Here is a 22,691-nt window from a genome sequence, read left to right on the forward strand (position 1 = left end):
AGGATTAACTTCAATAATAGTCCTGTGGATATAGGCTAAACATTATTATTATTATTATGTGGACTGAAGCTGTCTCGATTAACTGGAAAACTTTAAAGCAATGAAAACATTTCGAAAATAAATTTGAAATTACCGCGATGACTTCTATGAGAATCCGCAGTTCTAACAGACATTTCGAATCTCACTGGACCGGTGGACAACAATAACGTCACGCTGCAGCGAAATAGGAACAAAACTACTGGAAGGTTCGACTGCTATTATGGCGGCTGTACAAGTTGTTATCTGTGCTACGCTAGCAAGATTTTGCGAAATTTCCGTACTGTCATCTCGTTCAAAGAAAAGAGAGCATAAACAATTTATTTCTTGAACAATTTAGCTATTTCTAGTAATAACTGGTCCGTTGACATGTTCGCTCATAAGCCATTAACATATTGTTTTTACGTAGTGCTCATTACAAACAATACAGCAGAACTAAAGCAGAACACACCGCCATGACACAACAGTGCACGATGTCACTGATTGAGGCTGGCTGATACTGCCACCACCTCTGCAAGCTGATGGATGCGACACCGGTGGAGCATCAGTGACGTCATCGTTGAAATTCGGAATACCGTGATGCCATCAGATTGCTCAGCGCTGAGATTCGGAAACGCTCAAAAGTTTAGTCATTCTGCATACTAGAAGTCCGCCAGGCGAAAATACTTCTTTGTTTAACTGGCCGTAACACGGAAACCAGTAAAGATTTTGAATAGCAACCACGTTTAAAAATAATTTTCATTCTTTCTAACATTTCTCTCGCTTTGACTCCCCATCTAAAGTGAAAAATAAAGTTTGTCGCTACCAACTTTTGAAGGTATCAATGTTTATTTTGAACAGGTCACTTCGAAGTTAGTTTTTTTCTCATTTTCCAAAAAAGAGTTTGATTTCGAATTTTTTTCTATGCTTTTCTTAGGCATTTACTATGAATATTAAAAATTACATCGCGATTGATTATCGTAGGAGCTAAGACATGATAATTTTTTACAGTGCGGCAAATAGTGTCCTCGTCTACAGCTAATGACTAGGTCTACTCTCCACTGATCCCCCGCACCAGCTACGGCAGCTGTCTCCCTCTCCCTTCTGCACCATGGTGCAAGTTCCGATACACTCCTTACCCGATACTCATTTCAGCGAGTGCTGACGACCACTAATTTACGAGTACTGAGTCTTGTTAACATTTGTTTATTTAAATGAAACTTAGTCTTTTTCGTTTTTTCGCAATTGGAATATTATTGCATAACGTTAATATTATAAGAATGCGTGTGTGTATCCAATGCCTACCCACTTCACTTGCATGATTCGAGTTCCGCATATTATTATAAGAAAGTTAACGATGGAATATTAAATAAAAGAAATAAGAATAAAATGCGTATAAAAGGGTTACGTAAATTTAATTACTGAATTTTTAGAATACATTTTGTAAGACAAAATATAGCTCATTAACATTTATGAGGCCACAAGTGTGGCTCAAGTGGTAGCGTATTTGCCTGCTGATCTGGAGGTGCGCTCGGGCTGATTACCTGGTCGGATTTTTCCCGAGGTTTTCCCTAACCGCAAAGTGACTGTCAGGTAATCTATGGCAAATCCTCGCCTCATTCGCCAAATACCATCCCGCTATCACCAATTCCATCGACTTTAAATAACGCAGTAGTTGATACAGCGTCGTTAAATAACCAAATAAAAAAATTGTTTGATCCTCATGGGGCTTTAACATCGAAAACGTGTATCACTCATAGCCAATACTCCACGAGGTGCAGACACAATCATTCGAATAAGGGAAGTCCTTTCAAAGCTATTAATTGAAGTAAAATTGGCATTGTCACATTGTAGTAATAATTTATTGTTTTTATTTTATTACAGGGTCTATTATCATTTAATTGCATATTATTATTATTATTTTACAGGGACTGACTTTAATAGCACAAGTCCTTTTAACAAACTTGAAATCTCGTCGAGTGTAAACACAAACTGCTGATTGCTAACAACAAATGTACCATAAAAACGGATCGCTGTTTCGAGTAGGTTAGTAAATTGCCATACTAATAAGTAGAGCCCGGAAGTTTAGGTGCTAAAAGTTAATATTGTTCCTCGGTATAGTATATAAAATAGGAGCCGTGCCCCCACTTCTTTGAAATGCCATTCTTGTCATTCAGTATTTTCCTTTGGTACTGTTAAAGGTCTCTAATCCTCTTAACTACCACTTACAAATCAGCGCATGATTTACAAGATTCATTACCCAGTCCTTGTAACTATGTTGTCTATTATTACATATCGGACTCCTGTGAACTAGGCTTAAAACCCTTCCCAAGGGCACCACATATATTCATCTCCACTCAGTGTCATTCTTAACTTTCAGCACCTAAAATTCCGGGCTCTATTAATAAGACAATTTGAGCAACATGTTACGATAGCAATACTGAAATACAATTAGTTTTGTTTAGTCAACTGTTCGAAGACAAGCCTGAACCTTACAAGTGATACCAACATGACACCACTTATGAGGCAACTAGGCAAGGAGATAAAGGGGAAGGTGGTCAGTTCCTTTCCCCCTCCATTGCACACATCGGCGATTAGCTACATATTCCAGTAATCAGACTTCAGATGCATACAAACAATTGTTTTTCTTCTGACACATATCATCAAGTGAGATGTACTGCCTGATAATATAATATAATATAATATAATATAATATAATATAATATATTATATATGTATATTATGGTGGCCCTTAGCTATAGGTAATTTTCCGAAAGTTAAAATTGTGCTGCTCCCACCCTCTTATTTTGTTCCAATCAACAAAAAAATTATCCATGCAAATTTTCAGCTCAATCGGACAACTGCTTGGCGACCCTCAAACACTTTGAAGTTGTAACATAATATACACAACGATTAATTCCATACAAAAGCGGTATATTCTTCCCTATCTCGACCATTTCCTTTTTTCTTCTTAGAGAAATTTATGTGGACATCCTGGAAACCCCAGGAATTGTTTAAAAATATTCTGAATGAAATTTTCCAAAAGTTAATTGGAAAAATTCCTGAAATAAGATGAAACTTTTAAGAAATATTAGGTTTTTTTTTAGTAACGCACACAATTTCTACAAGAGAAACACATTTTTATTATTCTGATTTCTATATAAACAAAACATTGTCTGAAGGAACGAACATTGAACATTACTTTTTTCTAAGAGAGGATTTAGTAGCAGTTGGGTATTTTTTACGGTCTCTGGTAAAGATCTGTAAAACAAATTGTTTCTCAGTTTCATCTTTTGTGAAACTGAATAGTTTGACTTCTCTTTCAGCAACGTTATCCACAACAACTATCTCCTCAAGTTTTTCAATTCCACTTTTGTAAACAGGATCATCCTTTCAAGTTGAAGGGTCTTTGTCGAGGAAATCGGTGCTGACAGAAGATCTCGTGAAGAAAATTTTAGTACCAGGAGTTACAAAAGATGAAAACTCAATTTTTGTACAGCAAGAAAAATCATTTTGGTGCAGAATGCACCTCTTCAGTAGATTTTCTTCTTCTTTCTCTTCTTCGCCTTCGTCCACTTCCAGTATAACTTGAGTCATATTTGCTTTAACCACTGTTGGAACATAGTCATCAAATAAGGATAGAGTCACAGTTTTGGGAACTAAATACCAGAGATGGTTGGAAAATTTATTTGCAGCAGCCTTACTGATTTCTGGATCAATAGGTAATTTATCAGTTTACACATGAATAGGAAATGATAAGGTGCTTTAAATGCTTCTGATAACAAAAATTAGGCTCGAACATGCACTCGAGCAAGAAAAATAATTTGTGTGTGCCTTGCTTCTCCAAATTGTTTCTAAGGTGTTGAAGAGAAATGCGATTTATTATTAGAATTTCAGTATCACTCCCGAAAGCTTCCTCATAAGTAAATCCCATTTCTATCACTGATTTTGCACCTATCAAAATCTTCAGAGAGACGAGGAGTAAAAGCTGCAATGTACCTTGAATTTCTGGAAATACTCCTGCTGTTGCGGTTGTTGCTCTTTCACTGTCGTCACCACCATCACTACTTCGGCTGCTTAATGTTGAATCATCAGTTTGTGATGTAGCAAGCTGATGAGTAGTTAAATGTTGTTACATTTCTTCATAAGTCCTTTCTTTCCTGGCAGTTTCCTTTGCAGTGCGCTTCAGTGTTTTTTCTTCCTTGTGTTTTAGTTTTTGATCTACACCAACCATGCAGCCTGGTCGTCCTTTTTGGCGCTGAAGCATTAAGAAATTCTTATCCTCTTCATTTTTATCTGTCCCAAAGCATCTGAATCAGCTTCGTCAAAGAGATCGTCCATAATTTCCACAAAAATATCTCTTTTTCTTTCCTTGCCTGTAGTTCTACTCAACTTTTTTCTGTAAACCCTTCCATTCATCATAGGGTTTGAATAACTTATCAACGCAGTCGTCACTTCTTCTAGTAGGGATTCGTGCTTTTCGCCAACAAATGGAAATTTCTTGAATCACCAGTGCTACACTTTCTTTTGTTGTAAGATTTACAACTCTTACATTGTAGAAGAAAAGTTTTAAAACTTGTCGGTTTGAAAGTAGTTAAGCTCCAACGAGTTGATTGGAGATGTAGCCAACAAAAGAGACATTAAAGTCTTTTCTTAACTTGTGTGATGAACTACATAAACTGCCATTTTACAACTCTAGGAAAAAAAAAAGTCTTGAAAGTCACTTTACACCAGCAGTCAGCAGATCAGCACAGGCAATTTTGAAACAATAATTGAAAAATCATTCATCAAAGACAAGATCATGTTTAGTTACAAAATAAGTGAATAAAGCACATAATAATAATAATAATAATAATAATAATAATAATAATAATAATAATAATAATAATAATAATATAGGTTTATCTAATAATATTGGAAAAATTGTTTTCTAGACTAAAATTTCAAAACTTCATAGTCGATGAGGGTCGGCTTGAAGTTGTCCGATTGAACTGAAAATTTGCACAGATCGTTGTTTTGGAACAAAATAAAGGGGTGGGAGCAAAACTTTTAGAAAGTTGAAAAATAAGGGCCACCCTAATGTATGTATTACCATATATACATATCAACCAGAATCTCAATCAGACTCCGCCACTGTCTGACCAAAAATATGGATTACCCAACAAATTTAATTTATACAGATTTTAATGTATTAACTATTGAAGAAATTTATAAATATAGTTTACTTACTACCACAGAACTCAAATAAAACATATATCTAATCGACATGAATATGGTACTCGAAGACAAAAGTCTACTTTCCGATTAATTGAGCCTAAAAGTCATGCAAGTGCAGCTCTTTAAACATGGTGCTAGTTTCGGCCCAAGACTTTATAATAAAATTACAAACCATTTTACAAATTTGAAATATTTTAAAATTGAAGCTATTAAAAAAGAAATTAGTAAAATTATTCATGATATATAATATTAATAAATATATTTTTTATTTTTTATTTCTGTCGACTATATTCATGCTTTTATTGAAAATCACTGGCTTTTGTCTGATTCTCAGTTTATATTAAATGTGTATTTTTCTCTCTTTTTCACTTTTTTTATTCTTGCTCTTGTGTGTTATTAATTGGTTTGAATTAAGTTACTTACTGTATTTAGTAAACTGTCCTTGTAAATTTTATGTTATAGGCTACTGTTGACTAAGACCACACCGTACACGAGCCTGGCTCTTACGGTAGTGGCTAAGAGACATTTTTGTTTTATAAATTTAATTTGAACTCACTAGCTTACTTACTTACTTACAAATGGCTTTTAAGGAACCCGAAGGTTCATTGCCGCCCTCACATAAGCCCGCCAACGGTCCCTATCCTGTGCAAGATTAATCCAGTCTCTATCATCATACCCCACCTCCCTCAAATCCATTTTAATATTATCCTCCCATCTACGTCTCGGCCTCCCTAAAGGTCTTTTTCCCTCCGGTCTCCCAACTAACACTCTATATGCATTTCTGGATTCGCCCATACGTGCTACATGCCCTGCCCATCTCAAACGTCTGGATTTAATGTTCCTAATTATGTCAGGTGAAGAATACAATGCGTGCAGTTCTGTGTTGTGTAACTTTCTCCATTCTCCTGTAACTTCATCCCGCTTAGCCCCAAATATTTTCCTAAGCACCTTATTCTCAAACACCCTGAACCTATGTTCCTTTCTCAGAGTGAGAGTCCAAGTTTCACAACCATACAGAAGAACCGGTAATATAACTGTTTTATAAATTCTAACTTTCAGATTTTTGGACAGCAGACTAGATGATAAGAGCTTCTCAACCGAATAATAACACGCATTTCCCATATTTATTCTGCGTTTAATTTCCTCCCGAGTGTCATTTATATTTGTTACTGTTGCTCCAAGATATTTGAATTTTTCCACCTCTTCGAAGGATAAATCTCCAATTTTTATATTTCCATTTCGTACAATATTCTGGTCACGAGACATAATCATATACTTTGTCTTTTCGGGATTTACTTCCAAACCGACCGCTCTACTTGCTTCAAGTAAAATTTCCGCGTTTTCCCTAATCGTTTGTGTATTTTCTCCTAACATATTCACGTCATCCGCATAGACAAGAAGCTGATGTAACCCGTTCAATTCCAAACCATGCCTGTTATCCTGAACTTTCCTAATGGCATATTCAAGCGTGAAGTTAAAAAGTAAAGGTGATAGTGCATCTCCCTGCTTTACCCCGCAGTGAATTGGAAAAGCATCAGATAGAAACTGACCTATACGGACTCTGCTGTATGTTTCACTGAGACACATTTTAATTAATCGAACTAGTTTCTTGGGAATACCAAATTCAATAAGAATATCATATAATACTTCCCTCTTAACCGAGTCATAAGCCTTTTTGAAATCTATGAATAACTGATGTACTGTACCCTTATACTCCCATTTTTTCTCCATTATCTGTCGAATACAAAAAATCTGATCAATAGTCGATCTATTACGCCGAAAACCGCACTGATGATCCCCAATAATTTCATCTACGTACGGAGTTAATCTTCTCAAAAGAATATTGGACAAAATTTTGTACGACGTCAACAAAAGTGATATTCCTCGAAAGTTACCACAGTTGGTTTTGTCCCCCTTTTTAAAAATAGGTACAATTATGGACTCCTTCCATTGTTCTGGTACAATTTCCTTTTCCCAAATAGCAAATACAAGTTTATAAATTTCGCTATATAATGCACTTCCACCCTCTTGTATTAATTCTGCTGGAATTTGATCGATACCTGGAGACTTGTACTTTTTCAGATTTTCTATCGCAATTTCGACTTCTGAAAGTGTGGGTTCGGGTATAAATGGCTCAGCAGTTTGTATTTCAATTTCGTCCCGATCATTTCTATTTGGCCTATGTACATTTAGTAGTTGCGCAAAATAGTTTTTCCATCTGTTTAGGATTGATGGAGAGTCTGCAAGCAAGTCACCATTCTCATCCTTGATCACGTTTACCCTTGGCTGATATCCGTTCTTAAATTCCTTTATACCCTTATATAAATCTCGAATGTTTTTATTCTTACTATTTGTTTCTACCTCATTCAGTTTTTCCTTCAAGTAACCTCTCTTTTTATTCCTAAGTGTACGACTTGCTTCCCGTCTTTCATTGAAATAATTATCTCTCTTCTCCTCAACTGGATCCTGTAAGAATTTCAATTTTGCCTGTTTCCTTCTTTCTACTACCATGCAACAATCATCAAACCACGGTTTCTTTTTCTTAGTTTCATAATAACCTATGCTCTGCTCAGCTGCAATTTTGATACTATCTCTGATATTTTCCCACACGCTATTAACATCTAATTCTTTCTCAACTTCGTCGGAACTTTCTAAAGTGTCAAACTAGCTAGCTAGTTAAATAAATAAATAAATAACTGCTCATACAGCTGTCGTGTCAATCAGGGAATTACGGCGTATTTTTGGTATGAGACTAAAAGTAATTATTTGTGGGCTCCACAAAGCCCAGATCTAACACCCTGTGATTTTTATTTATGGGGAACACAAAAAGGTAGGGTTTATAGGAAAAATTCTTATTCTATAGATGAATTAAAAGACTATATGCAAGAAGAAATCGAGGCTATCAATGATATGGAACTTCAGAGTGTTGTTCGTTCATTTATCAGAAGATGTCAGTTGTGTGTGGTGGCAAATGGGAGCCATTTTCAGCAACGACTGTGAGCATGGTAAGTCCAAATTATTGTTAGTATTGTTATGTATTGTAGAAGTGTTGGAGAAATGGTTATGTGCTCACCAGAAACCACACTAGCAGTGGGCCACGAATCATCTGCTGTTTTCTCATCTTACAACATAATAATGTCTCTGTATAAGAAGTGAGAATGATACAATCCTAAGCAACAAAGACAACATTTCATATGAGAGCATATTAAAAGTGTAGAGTCCAATGTTATTAGGTTCGGTATTTCTTAAATCTATATTTCTGTCATTATTTATTAAGTAAATTTTATAATATTTCACTAGTAGCTTTCCCTTTTGTGCAAGAAATGAACTCGCACAAAAAACAATTTTTCTTAAAAGTGTAGCTTTAGATTGTCTCATTCATAATTATTATGTTAATGTTGACATTTGAATCGTAATAAAAAAAAAGTACTCACGAAGTAGTGTTCCTTGTTTTGCGGCAAACCATATAAACACATGTGTATTAATATGAAATGATGAAATGGTAAACACCAAAACAATGTAATTTGATTACATCAGATATGATATTCATTTTCTGCAAAAGAAAATTTACTGAAAAATTTATTTTATTAAATATATTATAAAATTCAATACATTCTTCGCTCCATACAAAATTGTAAAAATTACGTAAATAAGGATTTGTAATAATGACTTAAAAATTTATCACAATATTTTACATGCACACATCACGAAGATTTCATTTGAGGTGGAAGTCTTGTCCAGATGAAACTACTGTCATTAGAGTCAACATTTACTGGTGGAAAGGGAGTGTTTCGAGCTTTGAAATAATCTGATGGTGCGTGCATCACAAATTCTACACACTCCAACTTTCGTGGAATATCTTCCTCTGGTCCTGTAAAAATTAAACATGGTAAACATGTTTTATGTTCATATTATCATTCTAGGAAAGAAAAATACGAAATAAATCTTCTTTCACTTTACAGATATCTTGGATACATTTTATGAGACTAAGCTATAATATGTGAGTAAAAAGTATCCAACAGTGTTTGTAGCTATCCTGTTTTTAATTTTATGAAGAAACTCTTTCTATGGAAGTTATAGGGATTGAAAACAGGAATATTTTGAATATTATGCAAATCTGGCTTTCAGGTAAAGGCTCCCTGTGAAGCAGGCTTGAATAATTTCAAGGGAAAAAGCCAGATTTGCATAATATATTCGTTACTGTAGGTAAGTTAACAGAAAGCCACAATTTAAGTCACACAGAATTGTGTGCACTCAAAGTTGGGTTCTGGCGTCTTGTCAGCCCATTTGAGTTGTGTGGATATAAAGGGAAGAACTGTGACGGTGTCGTGTATAGTTCCTGGTATCTCAGTCAGTAGAGCATTCGTGCACTAAGCGAAGGATCTTGGGATTGATGCCTGGGCCCCGGAACAATTTTTCCCTTGAAATTATTTTGAGTATGTTTCCAAAATCTATGTTTTTCGCTTATAAAGAACGTGTCAAGGAGATTTTTCTTTTTATGGCGTCATGTAATTTATTTTTCCATTTTTTTGATTCTCAAAATGTATAAAATCACGTATTTTTCACTTAAAAATTGTTATTTTATAAAAACTGCCTCAAATTTATGATCCAGATGTATGTATACATAACAAATGTTTCAGTATATCAATTTACAAAGGTGATCCCTCCGCGCAGATCAATCCCGATTACCCAACATCTTTTCTCAGTATTCTGCGACAAGCTGTTATTGTGCATTTGTGAGAATTCAAAATGAACTGTGCGATACAAAATCCCACCGAATGTGAGGTGAGAAGTGTTATTCAATTCTTGAATGCTCAGGAGTTGAAACGTGCAGAAATTGATGTGTGTGTCTCATACAACCTCAGAGAGCAAGTGTCAATCACTTGAATGGCATCATCCCTCATCACCCAAAAAACCGCGAAAATTCAAACAGACTTTATCAATGTGAAAAGTCATGGCAATGGTTTTTTGGGATCGTAAGGGTGTTCTCTTTGTGGATTTCATGCCAAAGGGCACTACGATCAATGCAGGTCGGTATTGTGAAACACTAAGAAAACGACTTGAAGAATGCAGTGAACAACTGGGTGAACAGAGTGGAGGCAACTGAGTATGAGGGAATTCAAAAGTTCGTGGACAGATATGGCAAGTACTGGATCGCTGGAGGGTTAAGGAACACTGACCTATGATATATGTAGCAGGATCAAAACCATCCTCGGTGTTAGGACTGGCCTGTGTGGGAAGCAACCAAGTGACGACACAACTCTTCTCGCAATACTGATCAGTCAACAAACCACGAATCTGTGCATAATATAGCCCACCATCAACATCTCGCATTGATACTATGTCACCTATCTGGAAGTAGCTGCCCTGCAACACCAAGTAACAAAACAAGAAAATATGGGTTTCATGAAGGTTAATTGTTTTCTTATTCTTACATTTAACCAGTTTTTAATGTAACTTCTCAATAAACCAGTCTTAATTGTAAGCTTCTTAGTCATCTAATCTCATTATGTCATTTGAAAGGCATGGTGAGGGCCGATAAGCTGATACAATAACAATAGGAGTTTTGTCAGGATCCGTCTGTGCTTATCTATTTAACAATTATTATTAGTTTACAATATTTGTCACATTTATTTTTGTTTTTAACGTTTTCGGCTTATGTAATTAAGCCATCTTCAGAAAAGTTCATGCCTATATACATGAAAGTAGTACATGTGTATGTGATACAAATAAACAAACCAATTGAAACAAATCTCTGTAGAAGTAGGTGAACATACGATGAATTAAAACATTACTGTATTAAAAACAGGGCTGTGTGAGCCATAATCAAAGTTATTAAATATTAAAATTAAATTAAAACATGTGCGATGCAGTTGCAATTGAAACAGGTTGGTTCATCTGTAGTGATGTCCAGATCTGACTAAAATATGGTGAATCAACTGTGGGGGAAGAAAGAAATATGTATCAAGTTGTGATACCTATACAAAATTATAATGAAGGGTCATATACAAGACCAGAGCAGAGTACATATTTAGATCAAAATACTGCTATAGCTATGAAAAGCTTAATAAGCCACATGAATCTAGATACAAACTAATAAATATTGTAAACTAATAATATTTGTTAAATAGATAAGCACAGACGGATCCTGACAAAACTCCTATTGTCATTATGTCATGCTTAAAGATCTAGGTGTCAATATAGATTCCAAAGATTCTTGTAATTTTATTTCTTATTCTGTAAAACATCTGACATAAGAATCTCTTGAAGTTGATCTCATGAAGAGATGATATATTACTTTCCCATTGGTTTGTTAATCAGCAATGGAGATGATTATGAATTACGCAGCTATTTATGCAAGCATAAAGCTATGGTTTTTCAACTTTTGAGAGACCGTGATCCGGTAAATTATTTTTCTATAAGACAAGGACCCAGTCCCTACAAATTTACTTGTGAATACCTTCCAAATTTATTTTTTCTTTTAAGTTCATATACATTATTATTATTATTATTATTATTATTATTATTATTATTATTATTAACACAAGTATTAATAATTAAGTACGGTGTAATCTTAAGACTTAGAAATATCAATACACTATGAAATTGGCAACTAATTAATTATCACTCATTGGATTGATGAAATTTTGTAGCATATTCTAGTTCCTCACGCCAACATCATTAATTAATTTATGCTAATTTTTGTCGACGTCCCTTTCTGACCACCAAAAACATAAAATTTATAATATTGGTCATTGCATTATTAGATTGATTTTAATGATGATGGCTTGAAAAAATATACAGTATATATTTTTTTTATTACACCTGAGAAATTCTTAAGATTTTAGCGAGACTAGTGAGATTTTCGTTGCTGTTTTCTGTCTGTTAGCTTGTTAATTCAGAGATCAACTGAAGTGTATTACAAATTTAATAAATGTTTCTCATCCACTTCTCCTTATTCTTCTTCCTTTGAACACAAAAGGCAATTTGGCAACACAAATACTCCGATTTTATGCAGTGGTTTGCCAAGGAAATCGTGACCAGTAACAAGTCTGAACATTGCTACAGATGATTGGTTCAATTATCAGTAAATTGTGAATCCATTAATTTTGACTATTTTTTGCACTGAATTCCAATATACAGGACATAATAGTCTGACACACCATCTACAACACATCAATGTATTTTAACTATTATGTTATTGTACTACATGTATTGAAAAACATTATTAAGTAATAGGCATAGGCATAGGCCACTGATAATGCAAAAGAAGAGAGTTTGGCCGGCACTGTGAATCGGATCTCAGAATAGCTCAGATGGTAAGAGCATTCAGTGCTCCAAGCTGAGTATCCTGGATTCGATTCCCGATGCCGGAACAATTTTTTCTCCACTAATAAATAAATTAATTACACGTTTCACATAATATTATTTATCTCCCAATGCACTAACCATACTCTACTTTTTTTTAACAATTCAGTCAGTGGATCACATCTTGCTTCTTTCTTTTAAGTTGTCGTAAAGAACAGCGATAGAGAGAGAACATAGGTACACCCAGGTATGCACACATACAAGGTCAAGTTAATGAGTTAATGCTGCAACATAAATACAGATAGAAATTTCAAATTTTGAGAGAAGGCACAGCAGTATGTGGAACCCGAATCACGCAAAGTGAAGTGGAGGCGTGCGCACACATACAAGGTCAAGTTAATGAATTAATGCTGCAACATATATATATATATATATATATATATATATATATATATATATATATATACTAGCTGAAAGCACCTGGCATTGCCTGGGTTTTCCTTTCTGCTTCTATTTTTAATTAAACTGTTTATTAAATTTTCGGAAATCTCAGAGACCTAACTATACACAACCAAAACAAATTGTCTTTACTAAGCTTTCCTCGCCCATAAAGATGAATCTTTACTTAACGTCACTTACACGAATTAATGAAGCCCTTAGCCAAATGCCTGCCAGGGTTAACTCAATTTAAAACAGTTGTAAATCAGGCACCAAAACGAAAACATTTCATCATGTGCCTGACGTTAAACTGCTATTTTAAATTTATATATTTATTTGTTTTCATTTATTCACTTATTTATTTATTCTGGTGTAGTTAAGGCCATTAGGCCTTCTCTTCCACACCTCCAGAAATACAAATAAAGTAATAGAAAAATCAAACTATAAACAAAGTAAAACCCAACGAAAATATAATTCCTTCTCCTCTTTCTGATCAGTTTCAGCATCGAATCAATATATACATATAATTTAATTTATATTGGAAGATTGTTTACCTCTTGACCGCTGTACACCCATTTACATCATACCCAGTTTTTTTTAATATAACTTGAAACTATATCTCATAAATTCAGAACATATTATATTAATTCTAATTTTATACACTGAATACAGATACAACATAAACTCGCAATAAGTCATTTTTTAACATAAAGACTAATATTCTGAGAAACGTATAGGCCTACCGATATTTTAGAAATTAAGAGATTTTCATTTCCACAACGCTTAACATACTAAATTTTCAACGTGATTATACAGATATAATTTTGCAGCAACACATTTCCGGACGCGAACAACAATATTTTGAGAATTAAAACAATGTTATTTTCAGTGGGCTTATGTACATTCACATACTACATTAACAACATGACAAAAGTATCACTGAATTCCTTATTGATATGTGTAAAATCTTTTGTTTTTTTTTTCACTTCTTTGTATAAAATATAGTTTAGGATGTGAAAAAGACGCAGTTTTTAAGTTAATGTCTGCAACTTTGAGTGACTGTCCTTCAGCTGCATTTTAATTTGGCCATTACAAATGCTAGTGGCATTGAAATTGCAGTTGCTTAAAATTGAACGAGTATCCTAGCAATACGTGGAATAAAAACATCTCCTTTTCTTTTTGCAGTTAATATTGCCAATTCTTTTGTGTTTCATATGAGTTTTTCACACCAATTCTTATTCGTGCATAAATTTGGTGGGTTAATATTTCACAATAGTACTATTAGTTATTCAATACTAAGTAAATTATGTGGTAGCAATCCTTGTAGTTTCAAAGAATTCTATAATTCAGTTGTATAAAACAGTTTGCTCACTATCTACAAAACTGCATAGAGGAATTCATAATACGGTCCTGGACTGCGTAAAGATACTTATTGCATGAATTATCTAGTTTTAGCCTTCATGATGTGTAACAACAATGTAATTTAATTTCGTGTTAAAATTTTCAAGGCCTCGTGAAAGTCAATGTTGAATACAACAGACAATAATAAAAAATAATTGACTGTAGAAGATTTTGCATTTTAATATTATACATGAATTTTGATCTATTTATTTTTATTTTTTATAATTTAATTAGTTTAACTTCCATTTGCACAATTTTAATGTAGCCTATGTTCTTCTCCTGGTTATGAAGGTTAAATGTGTAAACTTTGGCACATATTGGTCAAAGCGTGTAGATTTGTATAGAGAACATACACACATACATACCCACATTCAATTTTATATGTATGTATGTATATATATATATATATATATATATATATATATATATATATATATAATAAAAACAAAGTCAGCGATAAATGCACAACATTAATCAATGTTTTAGCGAAATCAGCAAGACTAAACTGGAAACTTGGATATCAGGCCCTTAAAACAATTTATAAAGGCGCTATAGGCTACTTCCACTAGCTACTATTATATGGTGTTCCAGTGTGGCAAAATGGCATCTTAAAACAAAAGAATATGCTGAAATATAAAAGAGTGCAGAGACTCATGAATATTAAGATATCAAAATCAAATCTTTTAGAACTATTTCCCATGAACCATCATGCATATTAGCTGCAACTAAACCTATAGACATTACAATACACGAGATGCTAGAAATCTACAAGGTAGCTCAGAATGTACACGAAACGCCCTCATAAATTGAGGCTCCCCTTCATCTGACATATTGACTCCATCCTGCAGACAGGTGACCATTCAAGAGACACAGGATAACATAAAATACCCAATAGAAATCTACACTGACAGAAGCAAAATTAATGAGAGAGTTGGTGCTGCTGCAGTAATCTTCCAAAACGAGAAAGTAGTTCACAAACTGAAATTTCCAATAACCAAGCAGAACAAATCACAATTTTACAAGCTCTTCAGACACTGGAAGAAAATCCGCAAAATAGCATCACAAAGAGAATGGCTGCAGTATATACTGATAGTCAAATATCCATAGCCCTACTTAAAAATAATGAAAACCGAAACGAATTAATAGGAAGAATACAGCAAAAATTTAAACGACTCAAAGATAATAATAGATGGACAATCCACATGAAATGGGTTAAAGTTCATGTAGGACTTCATGGTAATGAAATGACGGATAGACTTGCTAAGGAAGCAGCTATGGAAGATACACTAGATAGCGTATACAACAAGATACCAAAAAGCCATATAATCAGAGAAGCAAAAGAAAATGGATTAAGCATCTGGCACGTCAATGGGAGAGCACAACAAAGGGAACTGGCTGCAAACTATTTTTCCCATCAGTGAAGGAACGCCTGAAGAATAAGTTGCCAACCAACCCACAAATAACTGCCATAGTATCTGGACATGGGAAGACAAGGGAATACTATTATCACTTCGGAATCATAGACAGTCCATTGTGCATATGTGAAGAAGAAAATCAGACAGTGAACCATTTGTTATTTAAGTGCACATTCCTAAATGACCAAAGGGAAATACTGAAGAGAAAAATAATAACACAAAGAGGCCGTTGGCCAGCAACGAACAAAGAACTAGTTCAGAGGTATCTCAAGGATTTTGTACAATTCGTTCAAAACATACACTTTTATAATTCATCAAAGTTAATAAGTTAAAATTGTATAAGAAAGCATGTAGTGTTACGTGATGTAAGGCAGCATGCAGTTGAAGAAAAAAAACACACACATACAAGAGAAAGTTTTTACTTTATTATTATCATTTTTCTTTTTGCAACAGCAGGACCTTTAACTTCCCATTATTCGCGCCAACTCTACAAGCATGGCTCAAAAATGTTGCTAGCAGTGCCAAAGAGCAAGACCGTTTTTTTTTTTTTTTTTTTTTTTTTTGTTCACAAAGCAGTGAAATTAAAATAGGACACATGTAAGACAAAATTTTACACTGAAGGACATTTATGTTTTGAAACATTTAGGCCTACTTAAAACTGATCTTGTATTTTATCTCTACCTGTGGCTGACCTTGTGTTTCTAGTAACTTATCTTGCTGTGGGTATTGACATCTGTTTGCCTTGAATCCAGCAAAACTGTTTTCCTTACTAATGTAAGCGTAGAAGCACTTAGGTGAATTTTTTTTTTTTTAGACTAGTGCCCGTGTGCACCATTCTCGATTAAAATTCGACCGTGGTTAAGTCGGCACTTGACCATCTTCAACACCAATTTGCGGAGTATCATCTCGATCAAAGTTAAACAAGCGATTTGATGACAATCAAATTTGATCACGGGTGTCGGACCGATTATCTTGAATTGAACATGGTCAAGTCGAGAAAACCAAAATGGCGGCACGATTTGACGTACTTGATGATGAAATGATGTATCTTGAACATGCAAATTACTGCAGAAATAACAGAATTGGTGTTACTGTAGAAAGAGTAAGTTTGTAGATGAATAATAAAATTGTTCTTTTTTCTCAAAATAGACTAATGTTTTATATATGTTTCTGCTTTGGAAGATCGGGACTTTACTTGACAAAATATTATTTAGGCCTAATTGTCCAATTTTGTTAACATAATAATAAAGCAGTTATTCTATGCCGGTAATAATATAGCAAAACTAAATGACCATTTTGTAGAATGCGAGATTGTCACTTATTAGCTATAGATTTGCCGTTTGAAACTATTAGGACCTACATGACGTTTTGGACAATTAGGCTATTTATGATTGAATTAAGAGAAATCACACGGATACCTTCCTTTCCCTCTTACTCCAAAATTCCAACCTTGTGCACACAAAATAAATTGGCACTAAAAACTTCCTTTTCGTATGCATGATGATGCGTATTCGACATACACAGACGATTTTTTTTTACATATACTGAAATTTTCCCAAATAAATTATTGGCAGTGAAATGTGTCTTTTCGTAAGCAACATGATGAGCATTCGACAAACACATACAAATCTGCTCTTTTTAGTAGCCTATTTCAAGATAATTGTCAGTGAGGTATCCGTATACTGAAATTTTCCCAAATAAATTATTGGCACTGAAATGTGTCTTTTCGTAAGCAAGATGATGAACATTCGACAAATACAAATCTGCTCTTTTTAGTGGCCTATTTCAAGATAATTGTCAGTGAGGTATCCGTATACTGAAATTTTCCCAATTATTATCAATAATATGAAATAACCACTGTATAAATTACGTTACAAATTATGTGGAATTATGTAAACACGTATAACTCATGTGAATTGTGAGGTTAAATCCAACCAGGTAGCCTGCTTTTCTCTTAGAGAACTTCCGTCAGTACTTTTATTCTGTAATATGGATGCATAATTGCTGACGAGTTCTAAAGGAATTCTCACTTCGAACTGTGACAAGTTCGGTGCTCTTTTCTTTTTTTCTTCCATGATTATTGAAACTTATTTGAAAACTGCGAAGATGTTTGAAAGCAATCCGACAAACAGAAACGAAGCGATAATTGACAGAGTGCGTTCGTTCGCTGTTTTATACGCGGTAACCTAGCGCTCAGATGATTCTTCTCAAGCGAGCGTACCGTCAGCTGACGGTGCCGAGTTGATCGAGGGAAACTGTCGGTGCACCGCATCTGTAACTTCACCATTGTCAAGAATTAACCATGTTTCCGTGATTGCTGATAAACGGGCTAAATGATCGAGATTGGTGCAAACAGCCATAGGTCTAGTACAACCGTTGCTCTCTCTTTTCTTCCCCACCATAAACTGTGATATCGCTCACCAGCAGAGATATGATACAAGATCTGTAAAATTACTTCAAGTGGTATTTAATGGTTTTATTTACTGAGTACGTGAGCAACGATTTTCATTTCCGAAATCACCGGAATTACCTCAGCGCTAGTTTCACCGTTTTTGGACAACAATTTGGAAACAAGTCTTGTTTTCTATAACAAGTAGCTAATCATGTTCAAAGGTTGATATTTTTATGATTTACATAAGTAGGTAGTTAATATCTAACGTAATACTTCTTAATCCCAATGTTTCAACCTCATATCAAAATGGAACACATGATAAAGTACTGAAATGAGAACAATTTGCATTGTAGGCTACGTTGTTTTTCATTTACATTCTTTTCTACAAATAGCAGGACAGGTACAAAAATAACTACTTGGTTACGTCGTATAGCAATAGCTAGTACGTACATAATAAAATCGGCCTTTAAAATGTCCAAAAGTTCTACGACAGCACAAGAAAATGTGAAGGAATATTAGTCTCGACCTACCTTATAAAATACATAATCACTAGTAATAGGCGTTGAAACAGATGCAGGTGCTTTGGTACACTGAAAGCAAGGGCATAATTATGTTATTAGACCCCTAAATAAGCGTGCTACAAAATATATTTCAAGAATTAATAAATAACCAAACTGCATATACGGTTTATATTACGGTTTTCTTGAAGATCACTCGTCGACCTTTTCCTTTTGGAGCAACAGGTTTTGGTAACGCATAAGGATTTAATCTCGTCTTGTAGTTCCTTGTATTTCTTGCACTTTTTCGAGTAGCAATTTTCGGGCCACCATTATCTTGAGCGTTTGTTTTAGAACTGTTCGCAGGTTCTTCCACTTTGACAGTACTTTTCTCATTAATAATATAACAATCATTACACAGTTTCCCTTCCCCAGTGATTTTCCACATGGAACATTCTGTCTTCTGGCATTTAATACATTCTGGTTTTATTCCAAACGGCATCTTTGTTTTTTGTTTAATTTTTGAATAGTGATTAATTACCCCATAACCTCAATCCATGCACTGGAAGTAAGGTTAATACACTGAAATTAGCGTCAAACATGTGCTGAATATACATGCATACATAGCATTCGTTATTTATATAACAATAAAACGAATAATATAATAAACAGTAATTCTGTATTATTTTCTAGTTGAATTTATCTTCACCTTCCACTCAAGCCACAAAATTTATACCAGTTTTACCAAGCTCCAGAGCTACCAACATCGAACACAATGTTGCCAACCGAGTTTGTGGAAATGTCGTTAAAGCAGCAGTGAAAAGTACAAAGCAGCGTAGCTATTTTATACTTGATCTTGTTATCATGATATATAACTACAACGTCTTTGATGTTATCAATGGAGAAAATTTCATTCCTGTCGCTAATAGAATTTTAAAAGGTAGCTAAATTATATTCGAAAATACAAAAGTTCCATTAATTAATTTTGTCGCTTAAAAATGAACTGATATCTAACGACACCAGAGTTGCCAGGAAGTGGAATTACCCCCGCACTCAGTTAAAAAATATCCTAAAACCAGTGATTTAACTGAGAAAATACATATTTACAGGAACTCAACTTATCAATTTAGCAATCGCGAAATGCACTCGTACTTTTTCTAGTTGGTTATTTAACGACTCTGTATCAAGTATTAGGTAGCCTACTTAATAAAAATCATCGTCCGATTGTTGTATTGACAATAATACATACGTTACTTTCTCTTATTGGGTATCATAAAGTACACATTTCAGTAATAAAATATGATATCGCTTTCAACTATAAATTGGAAACAAGCCAGTGGTCCAGTGGCTAGAGCGCTGGATTTATAAATCCTGTGGACTCGGGTTCTATCTACGATTTATCCAGTGGCGTAGCATGAAATTTTGAGCAGGGGAAGCTAACTCAAGTTGGCTTTGATGCAATATGAGAAAACGTATTACAAAAATACAGTCTTAAAATAAATAGTAGTCAATTTCAAGTCAGCAGTCGAAGATTGGTTGGAACATCGTAACACCAATAAGGCATAACCTCAAATGATACGTAGTAAAATATGATTTCACGGTTTACACATATCTCTTAACAAATAGACACGTATACGTATAACATTAGCTCACTCCATGTCATACTTAGAGAAATCAATATTAGTATCATTACATAAGTATGCGTCTGTCTTTTGGCTGTGTCCTTCATTCACAGCAAGGGAGTCGGTCATTTGTTTTTTAAATCACACTTTTGTTCGTAAGTCAGTTTTGATAATACAATTGTCCTAAAAAAATTCAAGTAAATTAGTGTCAGGAACTGTTATTTCGCTCATTATTTATTACATCAGCCACAATGCACACTAACACTTCAACTGAATACAACTGACGAAAAGGGATAACTCGGAAACTACTTATTTTAAATGTTAAAGCTAGCTTCTTTGCGAGCCTTGCGACTAGAGTAGCTTAGTTAGAAAGGGATGGAAAATCTGCGGGGTGGATTACACAGAAGAAACCGGTCTGCTTGGAAGCTGGTGTGTGCAGGCTTCTTGTTTACTGCTGCATCACAAATCATCCTGAGCTGCCGCATCACAATATTTAAAGCGTAAATATAAATTCTATTAAAATTAATAAATAATTTTCTTCATAAACTGCAGGTTTATTATGAAATTATTATTAACTGAGGAAGCTAAGCTTTTTAGCTTACATTGACGCTACGCCACTGGATTTATCTCCGATGTATAACTTGTGTTGGGCAATCTCGTGGTCCAGGTAACACAGGGGTTTTCTCCGGGAGCTCCGGTTCCTCTGTGACATCCCAACAAATGTCATCTCATCGCTTGTAGCGTAGACCAGCCTCCTTTGGCACATCCTGGGTAACGACTCTGTCAGTAATTTGGTCTACACAACTGGCTTTATATGAGTGAATGATGGACAGTCATGTACCCGCCATTAGTTAAAAAAACAATTGGAAACAATCGAGTCTATTTTTGAAGTTCAATAAAAAAATTACTTCCATCAAGTGGCCCTAATAATATGATCACCGATTGTAGAATTATAGTCTATAGGTCACACAATAGACATTCACGACTATGAAACTAGAAACAAGTCTACAAAAAATCTAACAGATCTGATTTAGTATTTTGAGCCCGAATTTTATTATTTATTATGCTAGTGACATTACTTCACACGTTTTAAATAATTGTAACTTGTGTTGTAAAATACGTATGTACATAATGTCAAACTCTGACAAAGTCTCAGCGAATAGGGTTGCCAACCCTCCCGTATTTCCCGGGATCTCCCGTATTTGCCCCTAATTTTTAACATCCTTCCAGCTCCCGTATTATTCTTCTCTTCGAGCATTTTTCTCTCTTATTTTTGCATAATGTAGAAATGTTTCTTTTAACGTTTAATTTTGCGTGAATGATGACTGATTATATGATGACTTTTCTTGTTCAAGAAAGGCATTAAAATAAGCAGACCTTTTAGAAAGTAGTGCTTGCCAGAAATGGGCTTTTTAGTGCTCACCCGTTTAAAATCAAACCTTGTTAATAAATTTGGAAAAACCGACTATTTTTGTTTTAAACATACCAAGTAGTAATACTCATACAAAGAGGATGTTTCAATTCATTAACAATAATTGGACAGATGTTCGAAACATGAGCACGACACATTTAATCAAATCAGAGTTGAAAGTTGCAGTCGACTTCAACTATTACGCGAGATAAAATCGGTTTCAAAATACTCTTACTTTAAGCCTTGCTGCCGAAGTGTAGAATAAAGCTTTTCAGCAACAGATACGAATAATTTGCCTATTTTATATGTGAAATTTTGTCGATTCCTTAGTCTCCCGGATTTTCTTAAAAAAAGCTGGCAACCCTATCAGCGAACCTTAGTGTAGTCAGCGGGTGTGGGTTTGGGAATGGGCCTAGTTTGAGGATTAGCACAATAGATCTGAAAAGATCATAGGGCTGTGCCTCCGTCTCGAAATTTCATTTCACTCCATTCCAAGTATTAGGTATAGAAATATCTTTCTTGGATGGCATGCACAGTTTATTGAGTCTGATAACCCCCAAACTTAGCTCAGCATTCTTCGCAATTAGGTCGTTACAACAATTTATAAACAGCAGTATCTTAAAGACAATATATTTTGCCTATTTTCATTCCATTATGTCCTACGGAATAATATTTTGGGGAAATTCTGCAGATAGTAAAAATATATTCTTATTACAAAAAAGAGCCAGAGCAAAGGCTAGAGAATAATGTAGATTATTAAAAAAAATTAGAGATTCTGACCTTAACAAATCAATGCATATAATAATAATAATAATAATAATAATAATAATAATAATAATAATAATAATAATAATAATGTTTTATTTTCGCTGGCAGAGTTAAGGCCATAAGGCCTTCTCTTCCACTCAACCAGCCTTAAACAATACAATACATAAATTTAAATTACAAATATTTACTCTACGCTTAAAAGGTTCT

At 34.4% G+C, this 22,691-nt stretch overlaps 1 protein-coding gene across 1 annotated transcript; it reads right to left on the reverse strand.

Moving 5' to 3' along the window:
- Positions 1–8,777: 8,777 nt before the first annotated feature.
- Positions 8,778–19,465, reverse strand: LOC138704238 (GATA zinc finger domain-containing protein 1). Its single transcript, XM_069832119.1, has 5 exons — positions 19,393–19,465; positions 18,883–19,245; positions 18,717–18,776; positions 10,413–10,599; positions 8,778–9,103 (listed from the first exon to the last, which is right to left on the reverse strand). The coding sequence occupies exons 2-5, from the start codon at positions 19,183–19,185 to the stop codon at positions 8,937–8,939; spliced, it is 717 nt and encodes a 238-aa protein (XP_069688220.1). The 5' UTR covers positions 19,186–19,245; positions 19,393–19,465; the 3' UTR covers positions 8,778–8,936.
- Positions 19,466–22,691: the final 3,226 nt, after the last annotated feature.

The sequence above is a fragment of the Periplaneta americana genome, chromosome 1 (genome assembly GCF_040183065.1).
Source record: "Periplaneta americana isolate PAMFEO1 chromosome 1, P.americana_PAMFEO1_priV1, whole genome shotgun sequence".
In the NCBI taxonomy this organism is placed as follows: domain Eukaryota; kingdom Metazoa; phylum Arthropoda; class Insecta; order Blattodea; family Blattidae; genus Periplaneta; species Periplaneta americana.

What these genes read in the sequence shown, in the direction of transcription:
- LOC138704238 (XM_069832119.1), bottom strand. Translation starts at nt 19,185, where the DNA reads ATGCCGTTTGGAATAAAACCAGAATGTATTAAATGCCAGAAGACAGAA. An exon ending in GTGATTATGTATTTTATAAG is followed by an intron (nt 10,600 to 18,716) that starts GTAGGTCGAGAC and finishes TTGGTGTTGCAG; the next exon opens with GGCAGCTACTTCCAGATAGG. An exon ending in TCCTGCTACATATATCATAG is followed by an intron (nt 9,104 to 10,412) that starts GTCAGTGTTCCT and finishes TAATTTTTACAG; the next exon opens with GACCAGAGGAAGATATTCCA.